The following is a 21352-nucleotide window of genomic DNA, read 5'->3' as shown; positions in this document are numbered from 1 at the left end:
TCTGGTACCATCAGAATTCATCAGTCAACTGACCAGCTGGGCTGATCATGTGACACTTGATGACGACTAGGAATCTTCTAGTTCAAAGGAGTCTCAGAATCTGCTGTGTAATGCCACAGGTCAAAACATTGTCACCAAGGATGTAGTGATTCTCGATGAAGTGCAGCAGCAGCATAGGAGGTGTCAAAGAAGCCACCTGAGAGATAGTGGAGCAACCGTCACTAAACAAGAGGGGGACTGAGACACAACTTATATCACGCATGGGACTGGACCATCAAGAAGATCCTTAGTTGTCACATGGTCAGTTGCCTGATGACGTCTGATGGTATCAGTCGTAATGTAGCAAGTTGTAAAAGTAAGTTCAAGAAATTCAAATTGTCAGATTTTGTTATTCCTGTTAGGTTCCAGAATTGCTAGACAGGTCCCACTGAAGTGCTTGGATGCATCAAACGTCTCAGTTGTGAAAAACAGAATATTTTGTTTGTTTGTTTGTTCGTTTGTTTATAACATTCGGCTGAAGCCAGGCAAAGCCCAATTGAGCTCACAGCTACTAAATTAAATTGATACCAACAGAATATGATGGGACTGGGACTGGGATAAGAGAAGAGGTCCGATTTTAAATTACAGTTAATATATTATGGATAAACCTGGGCTTAATGTTATGTTAAAGCTTAATGCTTAAATTTATTGACAACTCGCTTTTACGAAAAGCTGTTGATATTTTAATAGGGCAAATCACTAAGGACTTGAGCCAAGTCAAGTAGCTTTGGAATGTTAATATCAGGCTGCATCAAATATCAAGGAAGGACTACTGTACAGGTAGATGGGCTTTCACCACAGAATTAGAGAAGGAGAACCCGGACCCGCTATACTGCCACATACAATTTAGCGCCGTCAGCTATGGGGAGAAAATTAGGGGTATTTGGGTCCTTGCTGATGAAAAAAAAAAATTTTGCATCTCATCTGAAGCATCTTAGTATCGCGTGCAGGTTGCATCAAGTGCGTCTCTCGAATGCGCCAATCATCCATGTCGCGCTGGCACGACAACGACTGCATTGAGGAATACTCCCAATTTTTGCTCCATGCCTGTATCAAGATAGCGGTTGAGTCCTGGTTTTCCTTCTCCAATTCTGTGGCTTCCACTTCATAACTGAGTAGGCAAGTGCAAGATCTTCACAGAAGACCTTTTTATAGTAGTTCACAATCCAAATGCATTCATACCCCAGCACTTTGTACCATTGCAAATTGTATTAATCAGCTAGTCAAACTTTTGATGTTGCAGACTTCAACACATAAGGATGTCTGGAAGGATTTGTAGGTAAATGGTGAATGCGAAGGGATATGGGTGCTTGTCATGCACAGAATGCCATTGATTAAACCAATTGGATTAAAGCCCACTCAACCTGGAACAACCATGTTGTGTGCATGATGACCACAAAGCACTCTGTATGCAGCGAAATTGGCATTATTCCCTATGCGATGCAGCCCACTAGTGGATCAGTGCAATGAAAAATCTTACTAAAAAGTTCAAAACAGCAAAGGCAGAACCATTATGCACATTTCATTTACATTTCATTCAATTTTGTGCTAAAAAAGTCACCTTCCACTCACAATATTCTTTACCCTTTTTAAGAGCAGGATTTGTACACAGGTAACATTACTGCATTAGGTAAAAAAACAAAACATATTTTTACAACAATAATAAATATCGTACAGTAAATCGCCACAGAGCATTGGGATAGAAGGTGATTACATACAATATGGTGTCATCCACAATGGCGGCCACAGGCCATGGGGGGAAAATGCCCCCAGTCAGAACTCTTGCCCCTCCTGTAATTGCCCCCAGTGAAAACCCAAAATAACAAAAATTTCCACTTTTTGCGGCAATTTTGCGCAAAATTGGTTGATTTTGCCCCCACCTGAAATTCCCTTTACCCCTTAACCACCCCGAAAAAAATTCCTGGTGCTGCTACTGTCATCTACAAATAATATAACTATGTCCTCAAAGGTGCTTACCATAGATTAGTTACCCATTTCGACATCATCCATATCAAATAGCTGAACTGTCCCGTACACACCAGGGGTAAATCAAAAAGTTGAACTGATATATTTTCAGACTTGAATCAAGACAGTTTTCCTGTCTTATTTCTGGCTCGTCTCAAAGAATAATTTGTTGATGTTATTGAGCTATCATCTTTGGAGTGGCAAACTGTAGTACAAATTTCATTTAAATAAACACAGCTGGCAACAACAGCTGCATCACATGATCGGACTGCGATTGTATTTCAAATACAACACAAACGCACAATCTTGAATACTTAATGAAATACTATCCAATCACAAATGAGTTGGATTCACTAACATGGGCATTCATTACAGTGTACGCAGACATGTGTCACGCTTTTGTCAGTTGCATTCAGTCAAATGAAATTTTTACAACAGATACAGTTCCAGAGGTGATCTTGAGCACAGTATAAAAAATGTGAAAATAGAATGGATCTTTTCAATTTCAACTTGGCAAGTGTAACAAGTTGAACTTGTTAAGTGTAATATTCATAAAATATGCAAATCGGTATAAAAATTTGCATTTCCTTTTGTCTATTTTAAAGATGTTTTGGAGGCAAAATTTGGTATAAAGCAAATAACACATGACTTGTTCAGAGTTTTATAAGGAAAGGGTCAAATAAATTTAAACAGCTCTTTTCTGAGCCACCACTTCTCTGAGAACTATTGCCTTTCCTACAGGATTTCTAATTGGTTAATTATGCGATATATTCATCTGAGTAACTAATTAAAAGACAGCTTCTGAATATTTAAGCTCAATTCTCATCAACCCTACCACCACTCTTAGCATGCTGCTGATTGGCTCAATAAATCACATTATTCAAGTTGTAACCAATCAGCAGGTGGTAGTCATGGGGTTATCAACACATATCGACTGCTCAGTGCCAGAAGTGAGTAATCGCTGCCATGTGTAGATGAGTACAATATACTGTGTGTAAATTGCCATATGTTCACAGGGCAGCTATTGTACTTACCCACTTCTGGCAGCGAGCAGTCAATATATAAGGTGTAGAGACCATATTACTTGGGTGTTAGAGCTTGCTTGGTTCCTTCGAACGCAAATCCACGCAAAGCCCGGATAGTGAACCCAGAGTGAGAGCGGGGCGCCGAGCAGTCCAGCAAAGCACTTCTCACTCTTAAGCTATCCTGTAGAGACCATATTACTTGGGTGTTAGAGCTTGCTTGGTTCCTTCGAACGCAAATCCACGCAAAGCCCGGATAGTGAACCCAGAGTGAGAGCGGGGCGCCGAGCAGTCCAGCAAAGCACTTCTCACTCTTAAGCTATCCTGTAGATAGGGAACAGTGACCACAGTTCTTACAAGAGATGCTTGGGTGTATGAAAGATGCGTGGTGCAATACTTGGCTGAATATGTTAAACATCAACAATTGCTGTACATGTACAAGGTGTATTCCATAATTAAATAGTCCTTTCAGAGTACGAAAGAAAGAATATGATTACATAAAATACTGGCAAGGTTCAATTCATTTTATATTATGTTTTAAAAATATACCCAACCCAGGCAAGTCTGAAATGACACAGACACAATACACTCGCATGTTAGGGTATTCTATTTGAAAACCACGGCCTTAATCCCTTGAGTAAGATTTTAGAATTCCAAACAAATGGGCTGTTCCATTTAAAATTCACACTCCCCCTGTGGAAGATTTTGGAAATATCTGCCACAGGGGGTATGAATTTCAAATGGAAGGAACATGTTAGGCAGCTCTATTTGAATTTCATACCCCTCGTGAGAAAGATTCAACCTGAATCTTCCACAGCAGGAGGGTGAGTTTCAAATGCAGTTGCTAATATGCTCATTCCATTTGAAATTCATACTCCCTCTGTGGCAGATATTTCCAAAATCTTCCACAGGGGTAGTGTGGGTTTTAATGGAATAGCCCAATTCAACAGTTTCTGCCATTCCAACACTGTGAAAGCTGTGTGACCATTTTGGAATTCCAAACAAATTTTCTCGAAATCCAACTGCATTTCATTATTTTCCATCTTTTCAGCTTGATTTCAACATGAAATGTGCAAACTTTCCACCTGGATTAATTAGGTACAGTTCACAAGGGAAAGAAGGACCACGCATCGCACACTAGCACAATTTAACATGAAATTACACTGGAAACATAACATGCATAGGCAGATACACCAGATAAAAAACTCTGGATATACCTGCCTTTGCGGGCACTAGATCCTGAAGACCTTTCACTTGCCGGGTGAACGCTCTATCCACTGAGCTACACACACAGACTGTCCCTGATATACAGGGCTCAAGTCTGGTATTTATGGAATATAAGCAGTCATGGTAAACAATACAAACAACACAACAGTGTATTTTGTGTACGATGCGTAAGCCCCTTCCCTTGTTTGTATGTACAGTTCAACTGGAACTGAGTAGTAATATCATCTTCTACAGGGGGATGTGAATTTCAAATGGAATAGTTCATTTGTGGAGATGATCACTTGATCGCCTGATCAATAACACATGACTGTGACAATTCCCTGGACCACCTTGTGGCATGGTCTGGGATGCAGAGCAACACTGCCATACACATTGCTCTCACCAGAATACCGACTCATTTCGTCACTCCGATCACAGTGCAGAACCTTGCCTTACGTCACTGCTTGATGGTTGGACCTAATGTGTAAACTGATGCATGCAAAACGCACTTGTCATGTTTGTATTAGGGATCTATCTGGTTACTAGCATGGACAGATAGTTGGTGTGTTCACGTATGACGAAATCACATGACATTCCTGTGTCACATGTGATCACAGTTGCGCATGTCAAATCAGTGTGATATGTAGGACTTTTACTCCATATTTATAACTAATTGTCCTGAAACAATATGATGTTTTGGTCATCTGTAACCAAACACTCATAAAAATATTGTAATCTGTGGATGAATTAGATGACAATTGGACACACACCTTCTGGACAGGATTCACACTCTCACCATCACATGATCACCTCACCGATCACAAGTGGAACAGACACCGATAACATAAGGTGCAGTCACCTTAACATACAACTAACAACCAATCCGAAACCTGCTCTCATCACATTTAACAAATATTCCCTGTACAGTGTAAATAAACAAAGATTATAAATTGTAGAAAGAGCTCACTGTGCTAAGCTAGGTTCCATGCCCCCGCCACCCCCGATAAACCAGCGATATAACAAGAAGGCACCCACACACAGGCCTACACCTATACCCAGATACTGATACATGGACTTTTTGTCATTCCAATCTTCGCTATCGCGCTGCTTCTTCTTCATTTCAGCTACCTTATCAGCCAAGGCTTTGTTCTTCTCTTGTCGTTTCCTCCGTCGTAGTTCCGCCTGCTCGCTTGAGTCGTTTGTGCTGCTACTGTGGAGCAATCGGAAAGTTTTAAATGATAAAGAGGAAATATTCATTGAAAGTTATTATACTTAGTTCTCTGGGTTAATAGGATGAACAAATTTTAATCTTTCCCCGGAGTAGCCAGTGCACATTAACGTTGAAAAAAAAAATCATTGTTGATAACAATACTAGGCTATAATAAGTTTGTTCGGCTTATATTTGGCAAAAAAGTCATACTACTGTGCATTGATATAAAATGGTCTGCACACAGTTGGGCGTAGCACTTGCGATAGTTGTGCAATCTGTACTGTGTGGCTGGCACTCGCTTATGCAAGTTTACACAAGCATAAATTTGAACTTTACTGATGTGCGCATTAACAAAAACCAAATAACCATTGCCAATTATAAGCCAAACAAACTTTAGGCTATAAGGTCTAGGGACTACATGTATTAGAGGTAGTGATGACTATGATCTGTTAAAAGAAACATTAATATTCACTATACAACATCATAAATATTTATTAATTTAAGGGATGACTTCAAAAGCCAACCACAGGTCAACCACCAACGCCATGGTAGAACCACTGGTTGGGCCTGATTTCTAATGTTCGGAACAATAGAATGCCAAGGGTAATTGGCAGTCAACCTGTGGTTGAGTGTGGAAGCAATGCCTATGTAAGGATAACATCTCATTGGTCAATTAAATAAGGTCTCAAAAAAAATAGTTTGAGTAACCTGACCGACCCTAAAAGTAGACCCGCTCCTAGACTTTCTTTTTTTTTTCAAAAAAAATAATAAAAGAAAAATTTAAAAAATTAAAATAAATTAAAAAAAAAGAAAAAAAGTTCCAATGCCTAAATCGAATGCAATTTACAGCTTAAAAAGTACAAAAAAAATCCTGACCAACCTACCCTATTTTTTTTATGTTACGCCAATCAAACTATTTATTTGTTGAGGCTTAACTGTGTTCAATATTAGGCCATATGGTGGGATAATTTTACGACTGGGGTATATACTTGATTATAGCAGTCACCTAACATGCACTTGTGTTCAATGTGCAATTCATGTGATTATCTTACGGACAATGAGACAATTATGAACATGAACTTTTCCTGTGTAACAATTTAGACAATAAAATTAATTTGATTGAACTTCCTCTTCTAATTTCCACCTTTAATAGCCACCATGATAGATAGTTGTAGCTGCAAACATGGTGTTAAGTAGTGCACTACAAAAAACTCATGCAACCTTAACAAAAACTGCCAACCAACGCAAACCTTTTTAAACTCTATCAATTATAAGAGAACAAACCATAATTAGAGCCCTTTAAAATGGGTTTAATTATAAAACTGATCATGTCCCCATAATGAAAACCTGAACTGAAGCACATCAGATTAATAAAGGTGTTTTAGGAGTAACCGAGAAACATAATCACCATTTTGAATTCAAAACCCAATTACCAACACTATAGTGTCCAGTATAAAGGCGGAACAAGACCCCATCCATAAACCATGGTTATACTGAATAATGTCTGACAACTGCAGTAAATTAAGTATTTCTTGGCCAAGCTCGAACATACCTGTTGCGTCCATGTAGCGTACTAAACGTATACGCAAGGTAAGGCACATGTATGCTTTCTTCTGTACCACGCTATGTGCGTGTGTGTTTATCGCGGAGCCATTAGCATTCTGAGTGTTCAAGCTCGGCCAAGAATTACCTACTTTACCTGTAAAGTATGTCTAATTTGACATTTGACAAAACAAACAAAAAACACAACACTGTCCATCCTGGCCGCCAAACTGGGCAGACACCATCGCACACTGCACCCACCTGTTTTCTTGACATATCGTTTCCCCATCTCCACTTCCGTCATCTTCCTTCGGATGCTTAATGTGTCCTTCTACTTCGTCATCTGGTGAGTGAGGGCGCTTGATTTGCCTTGGCGGTAATGGTGGAGGGTTCTCTGGGATGGTTTCTACTTGCTGAATGGAAAATCATATATGGAAATTGCATGTTAGGAAATAATCTTGTTCAGGCTGCCAGAAACAGCATTTTATTGTGAGTTTTTTTTTTTTCAAAATGTCTTGTTTAGGTAGATTTCACTTCTCAAGTCCACCAATTTGAACAATGTTTGGAACTTTGAACATTTGCTAAATACAATACTATAGATAAATCCAATGAGCCAAGTGATGGTCAAAATTCATTTGGCTATTACTGGGTCCCCGCCCAATTGGGTGGATTAAAACCGCTTAAAAAATCAATGTTATATTGTATTGTGTTGCAAACTTTCATCCTTCTATTGACTACGTATAACAAGGGTGATGGAATGCAGTATAAAAGCCCCGCCAAGGCCGCATCATTTCACATTTTAGGTGGGATGGACTCGACGGGGACCCAGCTATGGCTGTCATTGAGGTGTAGGAATGTGTGAAATTGGATTCATCTATACAAAATGTTGTTTCATGAACAAGGTTCAAGACAAATTTTTTTATTCTGATTGTATGAGCTTTGGTAATCAGTACATCAAGCTTTGCTAGACTGTCGCCACTTTTTCTACAATTGAATTTTTCTTAGTTCAGGACTGTAATTTTTCCTGTACCCACCATGCCAAGTAGGACAACATGCCGGTGGCAGGCTATATAATTATAGTGGTAGGCTATAATTATAGGTCGTACATCTCCGACACTTACTTGGAACCTTACTTATTTAACTTTTACTACGTGTGCCTACATTGCAACCGTGTCTTCTATTGCAGTGGCAGACTGAACTTTCTTAGAAGAAGAAATATTTCTTTATCCCCCCCCCCCCCGACATCGCTCATCAAATAATGTTGAGATTGGGATGGAAGTACTTCATATGTGAATGCAAAATACCATGCCAATGAAGGCAATCACTGTTGCTTTGACACAGTGTGTAGTCGCCAATTGGGCAATTCAATTTGAAATCCATACACCCCTTACGACCTTACACAGAGGGAGGTAGATTTCAAACAGAGTCACCCATTTGAAATTCATGCCCTCTGTGTGTAAGATCAAGGTTATGTCTTCCACAGGGGGTGAAGGATTTCATATGGAACAGTCCATTGCAAACATGATGAGGATTAACTTTCCAATTGCATATTTTCCTTCATTCTTTCGTATTTTGTAGGATGAGAGCAAAACAATTCAAGCTTTAACCACAGTGGTGTGAAAACTAAAGTGAAAGTAGGTAAGACCATGAAGAAAACAAACAGTACTGACACGGCTGCAGTCAGCGCATATTACGTGCCTAACGTTACATGCAGGTGTGGTTCACACACATTGTTTCTCTGATCCCAATATCATTTGGTTGGAACATTGTGCTGCCATGAGAAAACTAGAACATGTGGTTCGTAATTATGGTTGCCCACACAATAAAGAATTGTAAATAACAAAGTTTTGTATATACACATAAGGGTTGTAGCTAGGATATTTTTAGTGCTTGGTGGCATTTGATGAAAATATTGTATATTTGGCAATTTGTTGTCAAAATTGAGAGAATTCTTGACTAATTCAATAAAATTGTGCAATTGTGGACTCGTGAGTGGTGGGATCCAATGCTAAAATTGTAGCTGAGTGATGGATCTAATACTGAATGGTGGGCTCTACCGTCCACCACCGCCCACTGTAGCTACAACCCTGCATATAATATACAATTGAAGTCATTAATATCACAAATGTAAGCATCAGACTGGAGTAATGGCATTTAGGTAAAATATGCAAAATAAGGTAATTAATATTCAGAAATATGCAAAAAAAAACCTGACACAAAACTATACAGCACATGAGGTCACCATAAATCTATAGAATAGTTACAGTTTTTACCTCAACATGGAAGGATTCCAAACCCTTGCCATCTAGGACAGCTTTAGCGCCCTCCATAATGGCAAGATATGAGAATCGTAGCTGGTCTGGCGTCTGTATTAAACCCATACGACACCGCCTCATCTCAAGTAACACTTGATGTACGTTCACACCGTCTGTGCTGCCTTGTTTCTCAATCTATAAAATAATAATGATAATTGTGAGTAATTATACTTATTATACATTTGTAATGTCATCCTACAGCTGTATGTACTCCATCACATTAAAAATGGAGAAAAAAAATTTCAAGAATTCCCACAAATTAGGTTCCTACCAAGATTTCCTCTTTGATCACCTTCACAAGATCCTATTTATTTGATTTGTGTCCTCTTCCTATGCCTTTAGGGGTTTTGAGGGAAGATATTTAGTTTTCTTACGGGTGGCGAGAGAGGTCCTGTTTCTTGTCCACATTAAAATCAGAGTAGGGTATTCATTGCAGGAGTTAAAGCCATGTTGTAACATTTCCATAAAGAATAGATTTGTATTTCTTCTCCACAAAATTTTAGCTTTCATTGTCATTATATGCCCCCTTTTAATTTTGACACAACCAGATTTAGGCAAAACAAAGAAAATCGCTATTTAATACCAGACGTAATATGTGACTGACTTCAGTTCTTTTGATGTGCTTTACCACATTGTTATGGGCATAACATACTCATTTGATATTTCTATTGTAGTTATTAAAACCACATACACTTGTCATTTTATTCAAAATCTCAGATTTGATCACAACTACAGCATCTAGAGTCTTGATTTTTTTCAGGGTATGTTAGTTAACTAAATTACATTACAATCGTGTAAAAATCAGAATTTGAAAAACATTAAGGGTGTCCTTCTCAACTATAGGCAAAATATTCAATTCTCGATCATGAGAGGATGTACCTTCTGCGTACTGTAGCATCTGGCGTACTATTCGTAGAACAATACAATCATGCAACCAAAGACCATGATTGGTAAATTCTCAAAACATGTGCTTGCGGCGTAAGCGTGCGGCTTTACGTAGTACGCTCGACGCAAATATCTGTGCGTACCCAAGTTGGCTCTCATGATCGAGAATTAGATATTTTGCCTATCAGAATAGTCAACTGCAGATTCGTCAGATAACGCTTTTTCAATGGGAAATGAACTTTGCTGCTTGGATGCTGTCACAATGAGGTTAGCATTTATTCCATATTGAAAAGCGTGTTCCGACGGATCTGCACTCGACCGGCCTCCTATAATCACCTTGACTTACCATTAATAAACATGTGTCGACTAAGCACAGAGTACCAGACCTGCCGATGCCAGCGCTACAGTGTATAACCGGTGGTCCCACATTGTCGTCTAATGACCCTGACTTTCGGATGTGATGTAGGAATCTGAGGAATGCATCGGGAGATTTGGGCACACTGAAATCTGACCACCTGTTGTAATGGAATTGTAACACTTCCTTGGCTTCACCAGACTGTAATGCAAAAATCAACAGAAATCCATCTAACATTGCCTCTGATTGGTCAATTACATGATATTTTCACTTTAATCTCCGATCAGAATGGAGCTTTGCAAATAATTCACCCCAATTTTTTTCCATGGTGAAATTAATCTAACAATCCTGCTGATTGGGTCAATTGATAATGAAAACCTTTTTTTCGGCAGGTAGTTCTCATGGGGTTAATATTAGTCTGACGCAGGGCTGCAGGTCATAGCAACAATTATGCCTTTCTGGTACTATACCATTTTTCATCCTGATGTAACAGTGACATCAACGCGTTGAAGCAGCTATTTCGCTCGCACATCTATGCTGCGTCTTTAAGCATGTGTGTGTGTGTACGCCAATGCTATGAACGAACGCTAGCAATTTAAAGCTGTTCCCAATGAAATGCGCACTGACTTCACTGCCACATCAGGGTGAAAAATGGTATAACAAGCAAATGTCAGAAATTTTTCGAGAACTGTATGTCGTTATTTAAAAGCTTATATGACTACAAAAATAGCCTTTGGTATGTATCACCATTCCTGCAGCATCAACCAAATCTGCACCCTATCCTGACTTACCTTAACATCTTCAACTACCAATGTCCGTACTAGGTAATAACCAAAGTCTTCTTCTTTCAGCAAATTTACATGAAGATTGCTTTCTTCACAATTTAACACATCATCCCCGCCACTATCCTCGCCCTTTGGGAAGTACTGTGCACATTTTACCTGAAATTGATGAAAAATAATCAGAAAAACATCATTACTTTATGAATCCTATGATTTTGTTTCCGCCCGGACAGCCGAACAACCAACCATCTGTAACATAACGTTAGCCCCACACAACACATTGTTATGGGAGCCAATAATTCCTTGTTTAATTTGCCCCGGAGCAGATTGGTCACTAATAGTGTGTTTCTATTGAGGTCCATTATCCGGATAATACCGGCGAAGAGATAAATTGTGCCCAATAGAAACTGGCCTTCTCCGCTATTCTCCGGATAATAGCAGCGAGAGTTTTCCGGGGAATTTATCCTTCTTTTGGTAGGATAATGGCGGAGAAATTATCCAGGTAACCCCAATAGAAACTGACATCGTTCCGAGAGACCGCACATGCAGGGGAGAACCGGAAATTGTCATCACACCCACGTCATTGTGTTGTTTGACCTTGTTTTCACGACCTTAGCAACGTATAGTGTCTCCTTTATAACAATCCAATGACGCTCACAATTACTATAAAGTACAGGCTACACATCCATCTCAATCAAAAAGAAATTGTTTTATGAGGATGTTGATGTTCTTACTATCAATCTATTTTGATTTTGCTTCCTTTTTATTGACGTCTTCACTACAGGAAACATTCATATTAATTTGTTAGAACAATACATTTTGTCAATACTACGTCACCGTACTCTGTCATAATTAGCTATATATTGAAAATGTCTGAACATTGCTAGAAACACTTAATTTGGCAGAAATGTCAAACGAATTAATCATATAAAATCTTCTTATATGTACAAAAATGCAAAATCCTTGTTTTGTTGGGATTTTGCACAAATACCATTTAAATTGTTAATTATACAAAATATACAGGTATGCTTGAGCATTGAAAAGGTCCATTTCAATTCTTGATACTTAACTTAGGCTAACACTTATTTCAAATAAGTCCAAACATTCTCATTCCCAAGGCGAAAGTTCATCAACACCTATTTGACTCTTCCTGACATGCATGCATACACTGTTTCCAAGTTTTAGAAATGTACATGTAACTCATGCCCTGGTCTACGTACAAATTAACTCTATAAAATATTTGTCAGTGAATTATGCCTAAAGAGCCAAGAAAACTAGTTACCGATTTGCTTTCGTTTTCCATTCATTGCTACATTTGCATAGTTTCGTGGTATTTAGTTTGGGTGAGTGGGTTAACAACACAAACTTAATCATTGATAATTCAACATTTACAGTGCACGCTAACTGAAACAATTTTTCGCAACTTGCCCTAATTTCCTACTTTTTGTAACTCCAAATTTCTGCACTTTGACTTATTTTCTGTTTTGAGGCTTTATACCTCAAATTTGCGCACTTTTTCATGATTTTTCCTGCAAAGTCACTTCAGACCACTGGCATCCCTGAAGGCAGAAGGAATGACATGTATTATTAAAAGCAGGTGTAGTCAAAAGTTTTGTTCGCATTCATGGGGGAAAAGCCGACCATCATTTGAAAAATTTGACCTTTCGTATTGAAGATGTACATTTTTTCCCCAAAGACCTAATAATTTTAGGTGTTTTGGGAAAAAATGTATATACCTTCATTATGAAAATTCAAAATGTTCAAATGATGGTCGGCTTTTCCTCCTTCCTTCTTTAATTAAGTACATATCATTAGATTTATAAAGTTTACTGCAAGGACTGTTAAATGTCAAAAATATCAATTTTTAATAATTTGTCATAAAATTTGTATTATATCGTGCATTTCAAAACAAAATATTTGATATCAGATGGATTATTAATCATATTCAGAATGCAATTTGGTGTGTCTCATGTGTTCTCAGTTTCACACTGTGCAAACATCACTATCCGAGCCCTTAAAGTAAACCTTACTTTTGAAATACCTAAAAAAGGCAGTGTCAGTGATGTGCAAAATCAGACAATCTTAAGGGATGGGGTATGAACGTTTGGACAGTATTTATTGTGGGACATTAGAGCACATCAGACATATCGAATTGCATTCTGAATACGAAGAATGACCTTCTGATATCAAATAATTTTGATTTTTTGAAATTCGCAATGTAATGATTAAAAATTGATATTTTTGATATTTAACAGTACTCGAGATAAACTTTATAAATCTGATGATTTATACTTAAAGTGTATGTAGGTGGGATGAAAAGCCGACGATCAATTGAAAATTTTGACCTTTCGTATTGAAGATATGGATTTTTTTCCCAAAACACCAAATAAAATTAGGTCTTTTTAAAAAAAAAATCCATATCTTCAATATGAAAGGTCAAAATTTTCAATTGATCATCGGCTTTTCCTCCCAGCTACATACACTTTAAGAATATATCATTGGATTTATAAAATTTACTTCGAGGACTGTTATATATCAAAAATGTAACAAATATCAAATTTTAATAATTTGTCATAAAATTTGTATTATATCGTGAATTTCAAAAAATGAAAATTATTTGATATCAGAAAGACATTCTTCATATTCAGAATGCAATTCGATATGTGTGCATTTTTGTATTAAAGTGAATGGGTTTGCTCACCTATCCTGCAAGTGGCCGTATTAATTATAAATTATATGAGCAAAATATCACATTTTGGCAATGTTTGGGGAGTTTGACACATGTAGCACTTGTAACTACATGCAATTGAATGAATGCAGCTTCATGCAATTGAATGGAGCTATTATCAACACTGCTGTTTTCTTCCTTTTATGAAAGAATTACCTAATGACAATTTTATTGACTTATAGTACTTCACTTTAAGCTACTCCTATAAATACACATTTTAATTTTGTAGAGTGCCTTTAAACTTCCAAGCTATTTACATTTTTTTATATTGCTCCACAGAATTACAGATATCCGAATAGTTATATATTTTTCGTATTGATTCCACAGATGCCCGTATATTTTTCTGATGACAAATACTGTTAACATTTACTATTATTACTACTGTAAAGATATCCCAAGCTGTAAATGGCCAACAGGGCAAGCTGCACAAAAAAGAAGTCACAATCTGAGGTCAATGTTATATAAAGAATTTGTTAAAAGACAAGATAGAAAAAAAATATGACGTCTACATATCCTAGCGCTAAAGCTCAGAGCAAGGTAAAGCAGTATTCAAACAGTATTTGAAAATGTGTTAAAATGACGTTGATAGGGCAAATTATTCAGACAAACCCACGGATCATTAATCATTTTGCAGAATTATGCAAATATTCTAAAAGATAGCCTTTTCAAGCGGATATGTTGGCAAGTGTCGTCATCGCTCACTTTGTGAACAAGCAGAAGAAATTCTTTGAAAAGCCTTATAAATATCAGATGACTTTTATCAGATAATTTTTGTATTGCGAATACTGCCCACATGACCATACAATGCTGACATGTGATGTCAGATATTTTTTGGCCATGTCAATATTTCAAGATTTGTAAATTAGATTTGTAATTTTTTTTTCTTTGCATTTCGTTTTGATGCTATCCTGAGTTTGCCACTCATATTCTAAAGCATACAAAAACATTATTTTGATCAAGTTTATAAAGTATATCAGTGTCATTAACGCAATAAAGGATGAAAACAAATATATCCAAATGAAAAATTATTCCGCTCTTGTGCACCGACTGAGGCCGTGTCAGGTATTTGGACAGACCTTATTACATCTTGAGAAATTCTCGGAAATGCAAAACCCATAGTGCATAATGAGTGACTGTCATTACAATACAGGGTAAGCAAGCATGTACCAGGAATACTACACTTGACACAATAATACAAGTAATAGCTTTCTGTTTTACTTGAAAGAGAGCTGTTTCTTAAAATAGCACAATGTGACTATGATGAATATTATACAGAAACCACGACTTGAATAATGGTAATTAAAAATAATACTTTAATGATAGTTATCACAGTATATTCCAATTTAGGTTACTCAAGCACACTATCCAACCTAATATGAGCAAATATACTTTAAATGTTAAATGAATTCAACTTGGCGCCATGACTCTGTCCTTCGTATCATCCATGACACTCTTCAGGAAATTGCTGCCCCATCATGGACCTTCTATTGTGACCTAGCTGGTACAACCAAAGTTGCGGGGACCACTATCCCTCCTGATATTTTGGCAACTCAACAGAGACCAGACCTGGTCCTCGTCAACCGCGACTCAAAAAAGATCATTGTCTTCGAGCTAACTATTCCGTTCGAACAAAACATCAGAAATTCTCACGACCGCAAGGTAAACAAATACTCAAGTTTAATCATGGATCTCCAGGGACAGAGTTATGACGCCAAGTTATTTTGTATTGAAATTGGCAGCAGAGGCCTCATTACTGACGACAATAAGTGCAATATTCAAAACATTTTCACCTCTGTTTCATTGGGTAATAAACCCCACAAAATACTGTGCAAGAAATTTCAAGCCAACCTCAGTAAGTGTGAAGTGGGGCAAATTTGCACAGCTAATTTATGATACTGCATTGGTGAACAAAAGTATACTACATATTATATAAAACAGTTGCTGCACCAGGATTTTTTGCTGGGACGGGGGTGTTTTGCTCAAAATTTGGCATCTTGCCCTCAAGATACATACAGTGGCAGGTATATCCCCTGGCTCTATTCAGAAATCTTGCCCCTCCCACCAGTGGCGTAGCTGGGATTTTTTCCAGGGTGGGGTCGCAAGCCTGTATGGGGCGGGGGCCAAATCCATCAAACAAAAATTTTGCCGCCCCTTCCTCAACAGCCCCAATTTTTTTTCCGATGGTTTGAAAAAGTGAAGAAAAAAAAAAAAAAAAAAAAAAGGATTATAGGCGCTAGCACCCTAAAAGCGACACATTTTGATTATATAGTACCATTTTTCCCCTCCTCTCACATTTTTTCCTCTCTCTCTCTTCTTTTTCCTCTTTTTTCCTTGCGCTAGGGCCCAGGCCCAAACAGGCTGCCCCCCCCCCCGGCAGCTACGCCACTGCCTCCAACCAGTTTCCCCCCAATATATCCAAACAAATCTATAATTTACCATTTTTGCGAAAAGACTGCACACTGTGCAGTGCACAGGTACCCATAGGGAGAGAAACTACTAGGAACCACACACTCTTGGACCGCTTCACAGCTCGATGTCGCGGTTGCACCTTTGGCGCTGCCGCTCGTTCCCCCTCAATCACAAGTAGTCTTTGACAAAGATTGACAAGATAGTGGAATTTCTGATGATTTTTTGTCCCAACTGAGTGAAAATGCCCCCATGCATCCCTCTGAGTAGACTGGCCCCCAGTCTCGGTTCGGTTCCATCTCTGGATAATGTAACAATAAATAATTACATAATGCCCTATGAAAAAAATGCCAAAGTCCTGTAATACCCCCCCCCTTATTTTCTTCAATGCCAAAAACCCATTCCTCTTCATCCACAAATCGACGCCACTAATTACACCCACCACAGTCAACCATGCAGCAATATAGAAATATACTCGTATTATAAGTGAACGCGAAAGTCCATTGAACGCTGATTCCGAGACTGGTCCAATGTGTTAGAGATCTCCCTTCCAAATATTCGTTCAACGAAGCACGTTGTTTCTGATGTCAATTACGAAAGCCCCGCCCCAGTTTCAATTCAAATATGGTAGCACAAAGCTATGCGCGGGATGTGACGCGAAGATCGGATGGGACACTTGTCAACAACTGAGAGGTATTGAGCTCAAGTGGCACGCGTCTGATAGACCCATGGTACGCTCAATAATAAAAGGCAACCACTCGACTCGGACTTAGGCCTATTGTCCATATTGCGTATATTATCGCGTGCGGTTTGCAAATGTTTGCACATTATTTAGCTAGGAAGCCTTTTCAAATATCCCGCGCTGCCAAGCTGCGTTGATTGGTCGGATACAATATCATTGTTTAGTCGCTACACAAACGTTAATGTAGTGAAAACATGGACGTGGTATATAGAAAGATTGCGTGACTCCAAATCCGTAAAAGTGAACTCCCAGCATTTTGTGGGAGCTGGAAGGCAAATTGCTTACAGACTGGGAGGGTCCATGTATTGTGTTGATTTTTAATGCTATGTAATCTACATTACCAGTCGTTCTCCATGGACCCGAGGGAGGGTCTACCCTCTGAGGTGCAGTCACTGCATATATTATAATAAAGTAAATAAATCAAATGAAATCAACTCATTTCGCATCTTCTTTTTCGGAGTAAAGAATAACAAACACATTTCTGATTTATACAATATAATTCAAGAATAAGCTTCATGTGATGTTTTCATGCAATAGTTTCTTGAAAACAAGGAAGTTGGCACTAACAGTTCATATAGACATTTCAATTTGGTTGCTAATCTTGTGCATATGTAAGCAGTCTGAAGAACCACATACATAATCAGTAGTGGTTTTGAATTTAAATACTTTTACTTCCCACTCTGCATGTCTAAGCAGTTGGTTGCAGGAAATTACTGAATGATTTAAATCTTTATGTGGTCATCTGTAATTTTTGGAAATGTGGGTACTTGATCGTCATTCTCAAATTTAGTTCAAATCCGTGTAGATTTTCAAGTAAGTGTTTTATAATTTTCAAAATTTCCTGCAAAACTCAGGAAAAAGAGCCAATTTTTCATTCCTTTTTTTACAAAAATTCCATAATTTGGCAAGTTCATATAAATATTTTTTAAAGAACTCCAGAAAATTGGTATATATTTGTAGGGTACGTTTTCAGGCACCAAGCCAAAATCCAAAATTGAAATCTACACACGTTTGCCTTTCCATTGTGTGAAAATGCATGAATGAATAAATAAATGAATGCATTTAGCAGTAACTATGCTGAAAATTTGTTGAGAACAGTAACAGTGTCAATCAAACTTGATCAACTTGAAGTAAATTAAGCCCAATTATTAATATTAATATTGCAGTTCCTTCAAGCCCTGATTTCATTTGCTAGAATACTTCTAAAGGGTCACTTTAATAGTAGCTTCATTTTATTATCAATTTCATGACTGTGTTTATCCAGTGCTCAATCTAGAATGGTAAGGATGTCTGTTGAAAACGATTCTTTATATCTTCTTGTATGTCCTGTATTGACTTGTTATTAGACATATCATTACTGGTGCCAGGATGTCAAACAAGTTCCTAGATTTGTTATTCTTTTAAACTTGATATATTGCTTCTAGCCCATTGATTTCAGGGATGAGAAAAAAGTTTAATTAGTAACCAGTTCAATGAAAGGTACCTAAAAAAAACAACAATCTAACAATAAGCTACCGTATTGAAACCTATTTTAATAAGTATTAAAATACTTGGTTATGGGTTGATAGGATGAACAAATTTAAATCTATAGGTATGAAAACATAGCAGTCTGCCTTCTACTCAGCTTAATTCCTTGCTTGAAACGAATGAGCAACATCAGCCCTCAAATTAATCCACGGCACCATAATGCCGTCGGTGCCCTCCCCCACTGCCGTAATACCCTAAAAATATGGCCTTTACCGATGGCAGTCACTTGCCGTGCCCTCTGAAGAGTGTGAGTTTTCTTCACTTTTGAGAAACTGCCTTGGTGCCCTTCTCAAATTTTGAACAGTTGCTGTGAATGCCCTTTTGAATATTATATTACAAATTGCTGTGTCGCCTCGCCTTTCCAATGGAAATCCAGGGCAATTATCAACTTGCCTAAAAAGTTGCTGTACCCCTTCAGATCCTTAATTTGAGGGCTGAGCAACATAACAAAGAAAATATGGCAGTCTACCTTCTACTCAGCTTAATTCCTTGCTTGAAACCAATAAGCAACATGAAAACATGGCAGTCTGCCTTCTACTCAGATTAATTCATTGCTTGAAATCAATGAGCAACATGAAAACATGGCAGTATGCCTCCCGGGGTATGCCTTCTACTCAGATTAATTGCTTGCTTGAAACCAATGAGCAACATCAAAACATGGCAGTCTGCCTTCTACTCAGATTAATTGCTTGCTTGAAACCAATGAGCAACATGAAAACATGGCAGTATGCCTTCTACTCAGATTAATTCCTTGTTAGACAATCAATGAATGCACTTACTGTTCCTTTTTCAATGACATTGTTGAGCATAATAACTGCCTTGCTGTTTTGTTCCCATACCATCTGCCAGAAATGACTAATAGTATGAGGTAGAGGTCCCTGAAAACAAACAAACAGAATGACAAACATTAGGCACACAATAAAATATACATTATATAAACATACTAAGGATGTTTTCTGTAATTTTGTGTGCATGTGTATAAATATGAAATTTTACCTGGTATACATGTATCTAACATACAATAGAGGACATACCTTGCAATTATGTATTACAAGCAATTGTGGACGATCACAGACCTCCTTGAACCAAGGAGGGTCCCCTGTTTCAGAGAGGTCCGCTGTTTACACCTACACCCCTGTACATCCATCATATACACACCAACACACACACCCCATGTGCGCGGGCATTCAAAGCATGGACTTGTGATACACAGACCTGTGTGTAAATGGGGTTTGAAATGGCATTCAAAGTGAGGACATTTTTACGAACAACACATTCAAAGTGAGGTCACCTCGCTTTGTCTGTAAACACGTATACAAAGTGAGATAATAGCCTATACCCCCATACCCCCTATAGGAAGAGTGTTATCCAATGCACATATACTCACAAAGCAAGGACTCAGATTTTGACCTCATTTTGTCAAAATGTCCTCACTTTGAATGTGGGAAACGATAGCTTGTCCTCGCTTTGAATGTAGGAAACGATAGCTTGTCCTCGCTTTGAATGGCTCAGCGAACGCAGAAGGAATACACCATCGCAAAGCCATGGGGATAAAAAGAATGTTAGGCCAAAAACAATTGCTGTAGTGCCCTCAGCAACCAACTCTAAAAACTTGCAAATGTTGGTTGTGGAGGTGTTGCTGTTTTGTAACTTTGTAACTTTTTAGAAGTTGTCAAAATCTTGCTGCTTTCCACTGAAAACTCAAAATTTTATTGAAAGAATTGTCGTAAAGCTCCTGTCCAATGGTATATACATTTTGTACACAGTATTAAAGTGCCAATTATCAAACTCATGATTAGTGTTATTTCGATTCAGAAAATGAATTTCAATTCAATTCAAATTCAATTCTTATTTTATAAAATCATTTTGATGCAATTTCAATTCAATTTTTCTCTGGTTTTTCATTTTGATTCAATTCCAATTCAATGCATTGAAATTAATTGCTAACCAATTTCAATTCGAATTCATAGCATTTGAATTCAATTCTTATTACCAACACTGCTAGATTTTACCGGACATTTGCCTAAAAGCAGTTCAGGGAGAAAGTTTATTGTAACTGATAAGCTGAAAATACAGGTGAAATGGCAGAATCAAAACACATGTATGCATTTTCGATTCAATGAATTGAATTGAAATGAACAAAAAACACATTTCGATTCAATGCCAGGGTTCGGTTTTTGCCGGCAAAGTGGCAATAACTGGCAAAAACCTGTTTTTGCCAGTTTTTGCCTGGTTTAAACCGGCAAAAATGGCAAAAACTGGTAAAAACTCATATATAGTCACTCAAATATTAACAAGTACACAGAAAGCTCATAAACAGTAAACAAACAACTTTTAATGAATCATTTCACATTCTTTTTGTCTCATCAAGTCCTTAAAATGAAAAAGTTTTGAATTTGATGTGCCACATTTCAGTTATGCGTCATTGAGCAATGAAAACGCATGCCTTTAATTTCTTAATATGTTACTTATAATTACAAAATCTGGCCTTGTAACACTCAGGAAATTAATTTTTTTAATTTAATAATTCATTTTGAGATCAAAAATCTGAACTTTAAATCACTTTATTAGTTTTTGCCATTTTTGCCGGCAAAAACTGTTTTTGCCAAGCGGTTAAAACCATGGTTT

General features: G+C 37.7%; 1 protein-coding gene across 3 annotated transcripts in view; it reads right to left on the bottom strand.

The window, feature by feature from the left end:
• Window positions 1–21352, bottom strand: part of LOC140135419 (tyrosine-protein phosphatase non-receptor type 1-like) — an 82537-nt gene that overhangs the window by 13818 nt on the left and 47367 nt on the right. The window contains exons 4-9 of one of the 3 annotated variants that reach the window (XM_072156912.1): window positions 19504–19602; window positions 11331–11480; window positions 10531–10740; window positions 9258–9434; window positions 7246–7397; window positions 5361–5442 (exon numbers count right to left, since the gene is read on the bottom strand). In XM_072156912.1, coding sequence (XP_072013013.1) covers window positions 5361–5442; window positions 7246–7397; window positions 9258–9434; window positions 10531–10740; window positions 11331–11480; window positions 19504–19602 — 870 coding nt within the window. Of the gene's footprint in view, window positions 1–2716; window positions 5443–7245; window positions 7398–9257; window positions 9435–10530; window positions 10741–11330; window positions 11481–19503; window positions 19603–21352 lie in introns of those variants that run through there. The other 2 variants (XM_072156910.1, XM_072156911.1) reach the window with 2 other exon arrangements.

This window comes from Amphiura filiformis, chromosome 16 (genome assembly GCF_039555335.1).
Source record: "Amphiura filiformis chromosome 16, Afil_fr2py, whole genome shotgun sequence".
Classification (NCBI taxonomy): Eukaryota; Metazoa; Echinodermata; class Ophiuroidea; order Amphilepidida; family Amphiuridae; genus Amphiura; species Amphiura filiformis.
This window is presented reverse-complemented; position numbering and strand designations above follow the sequence as displayed.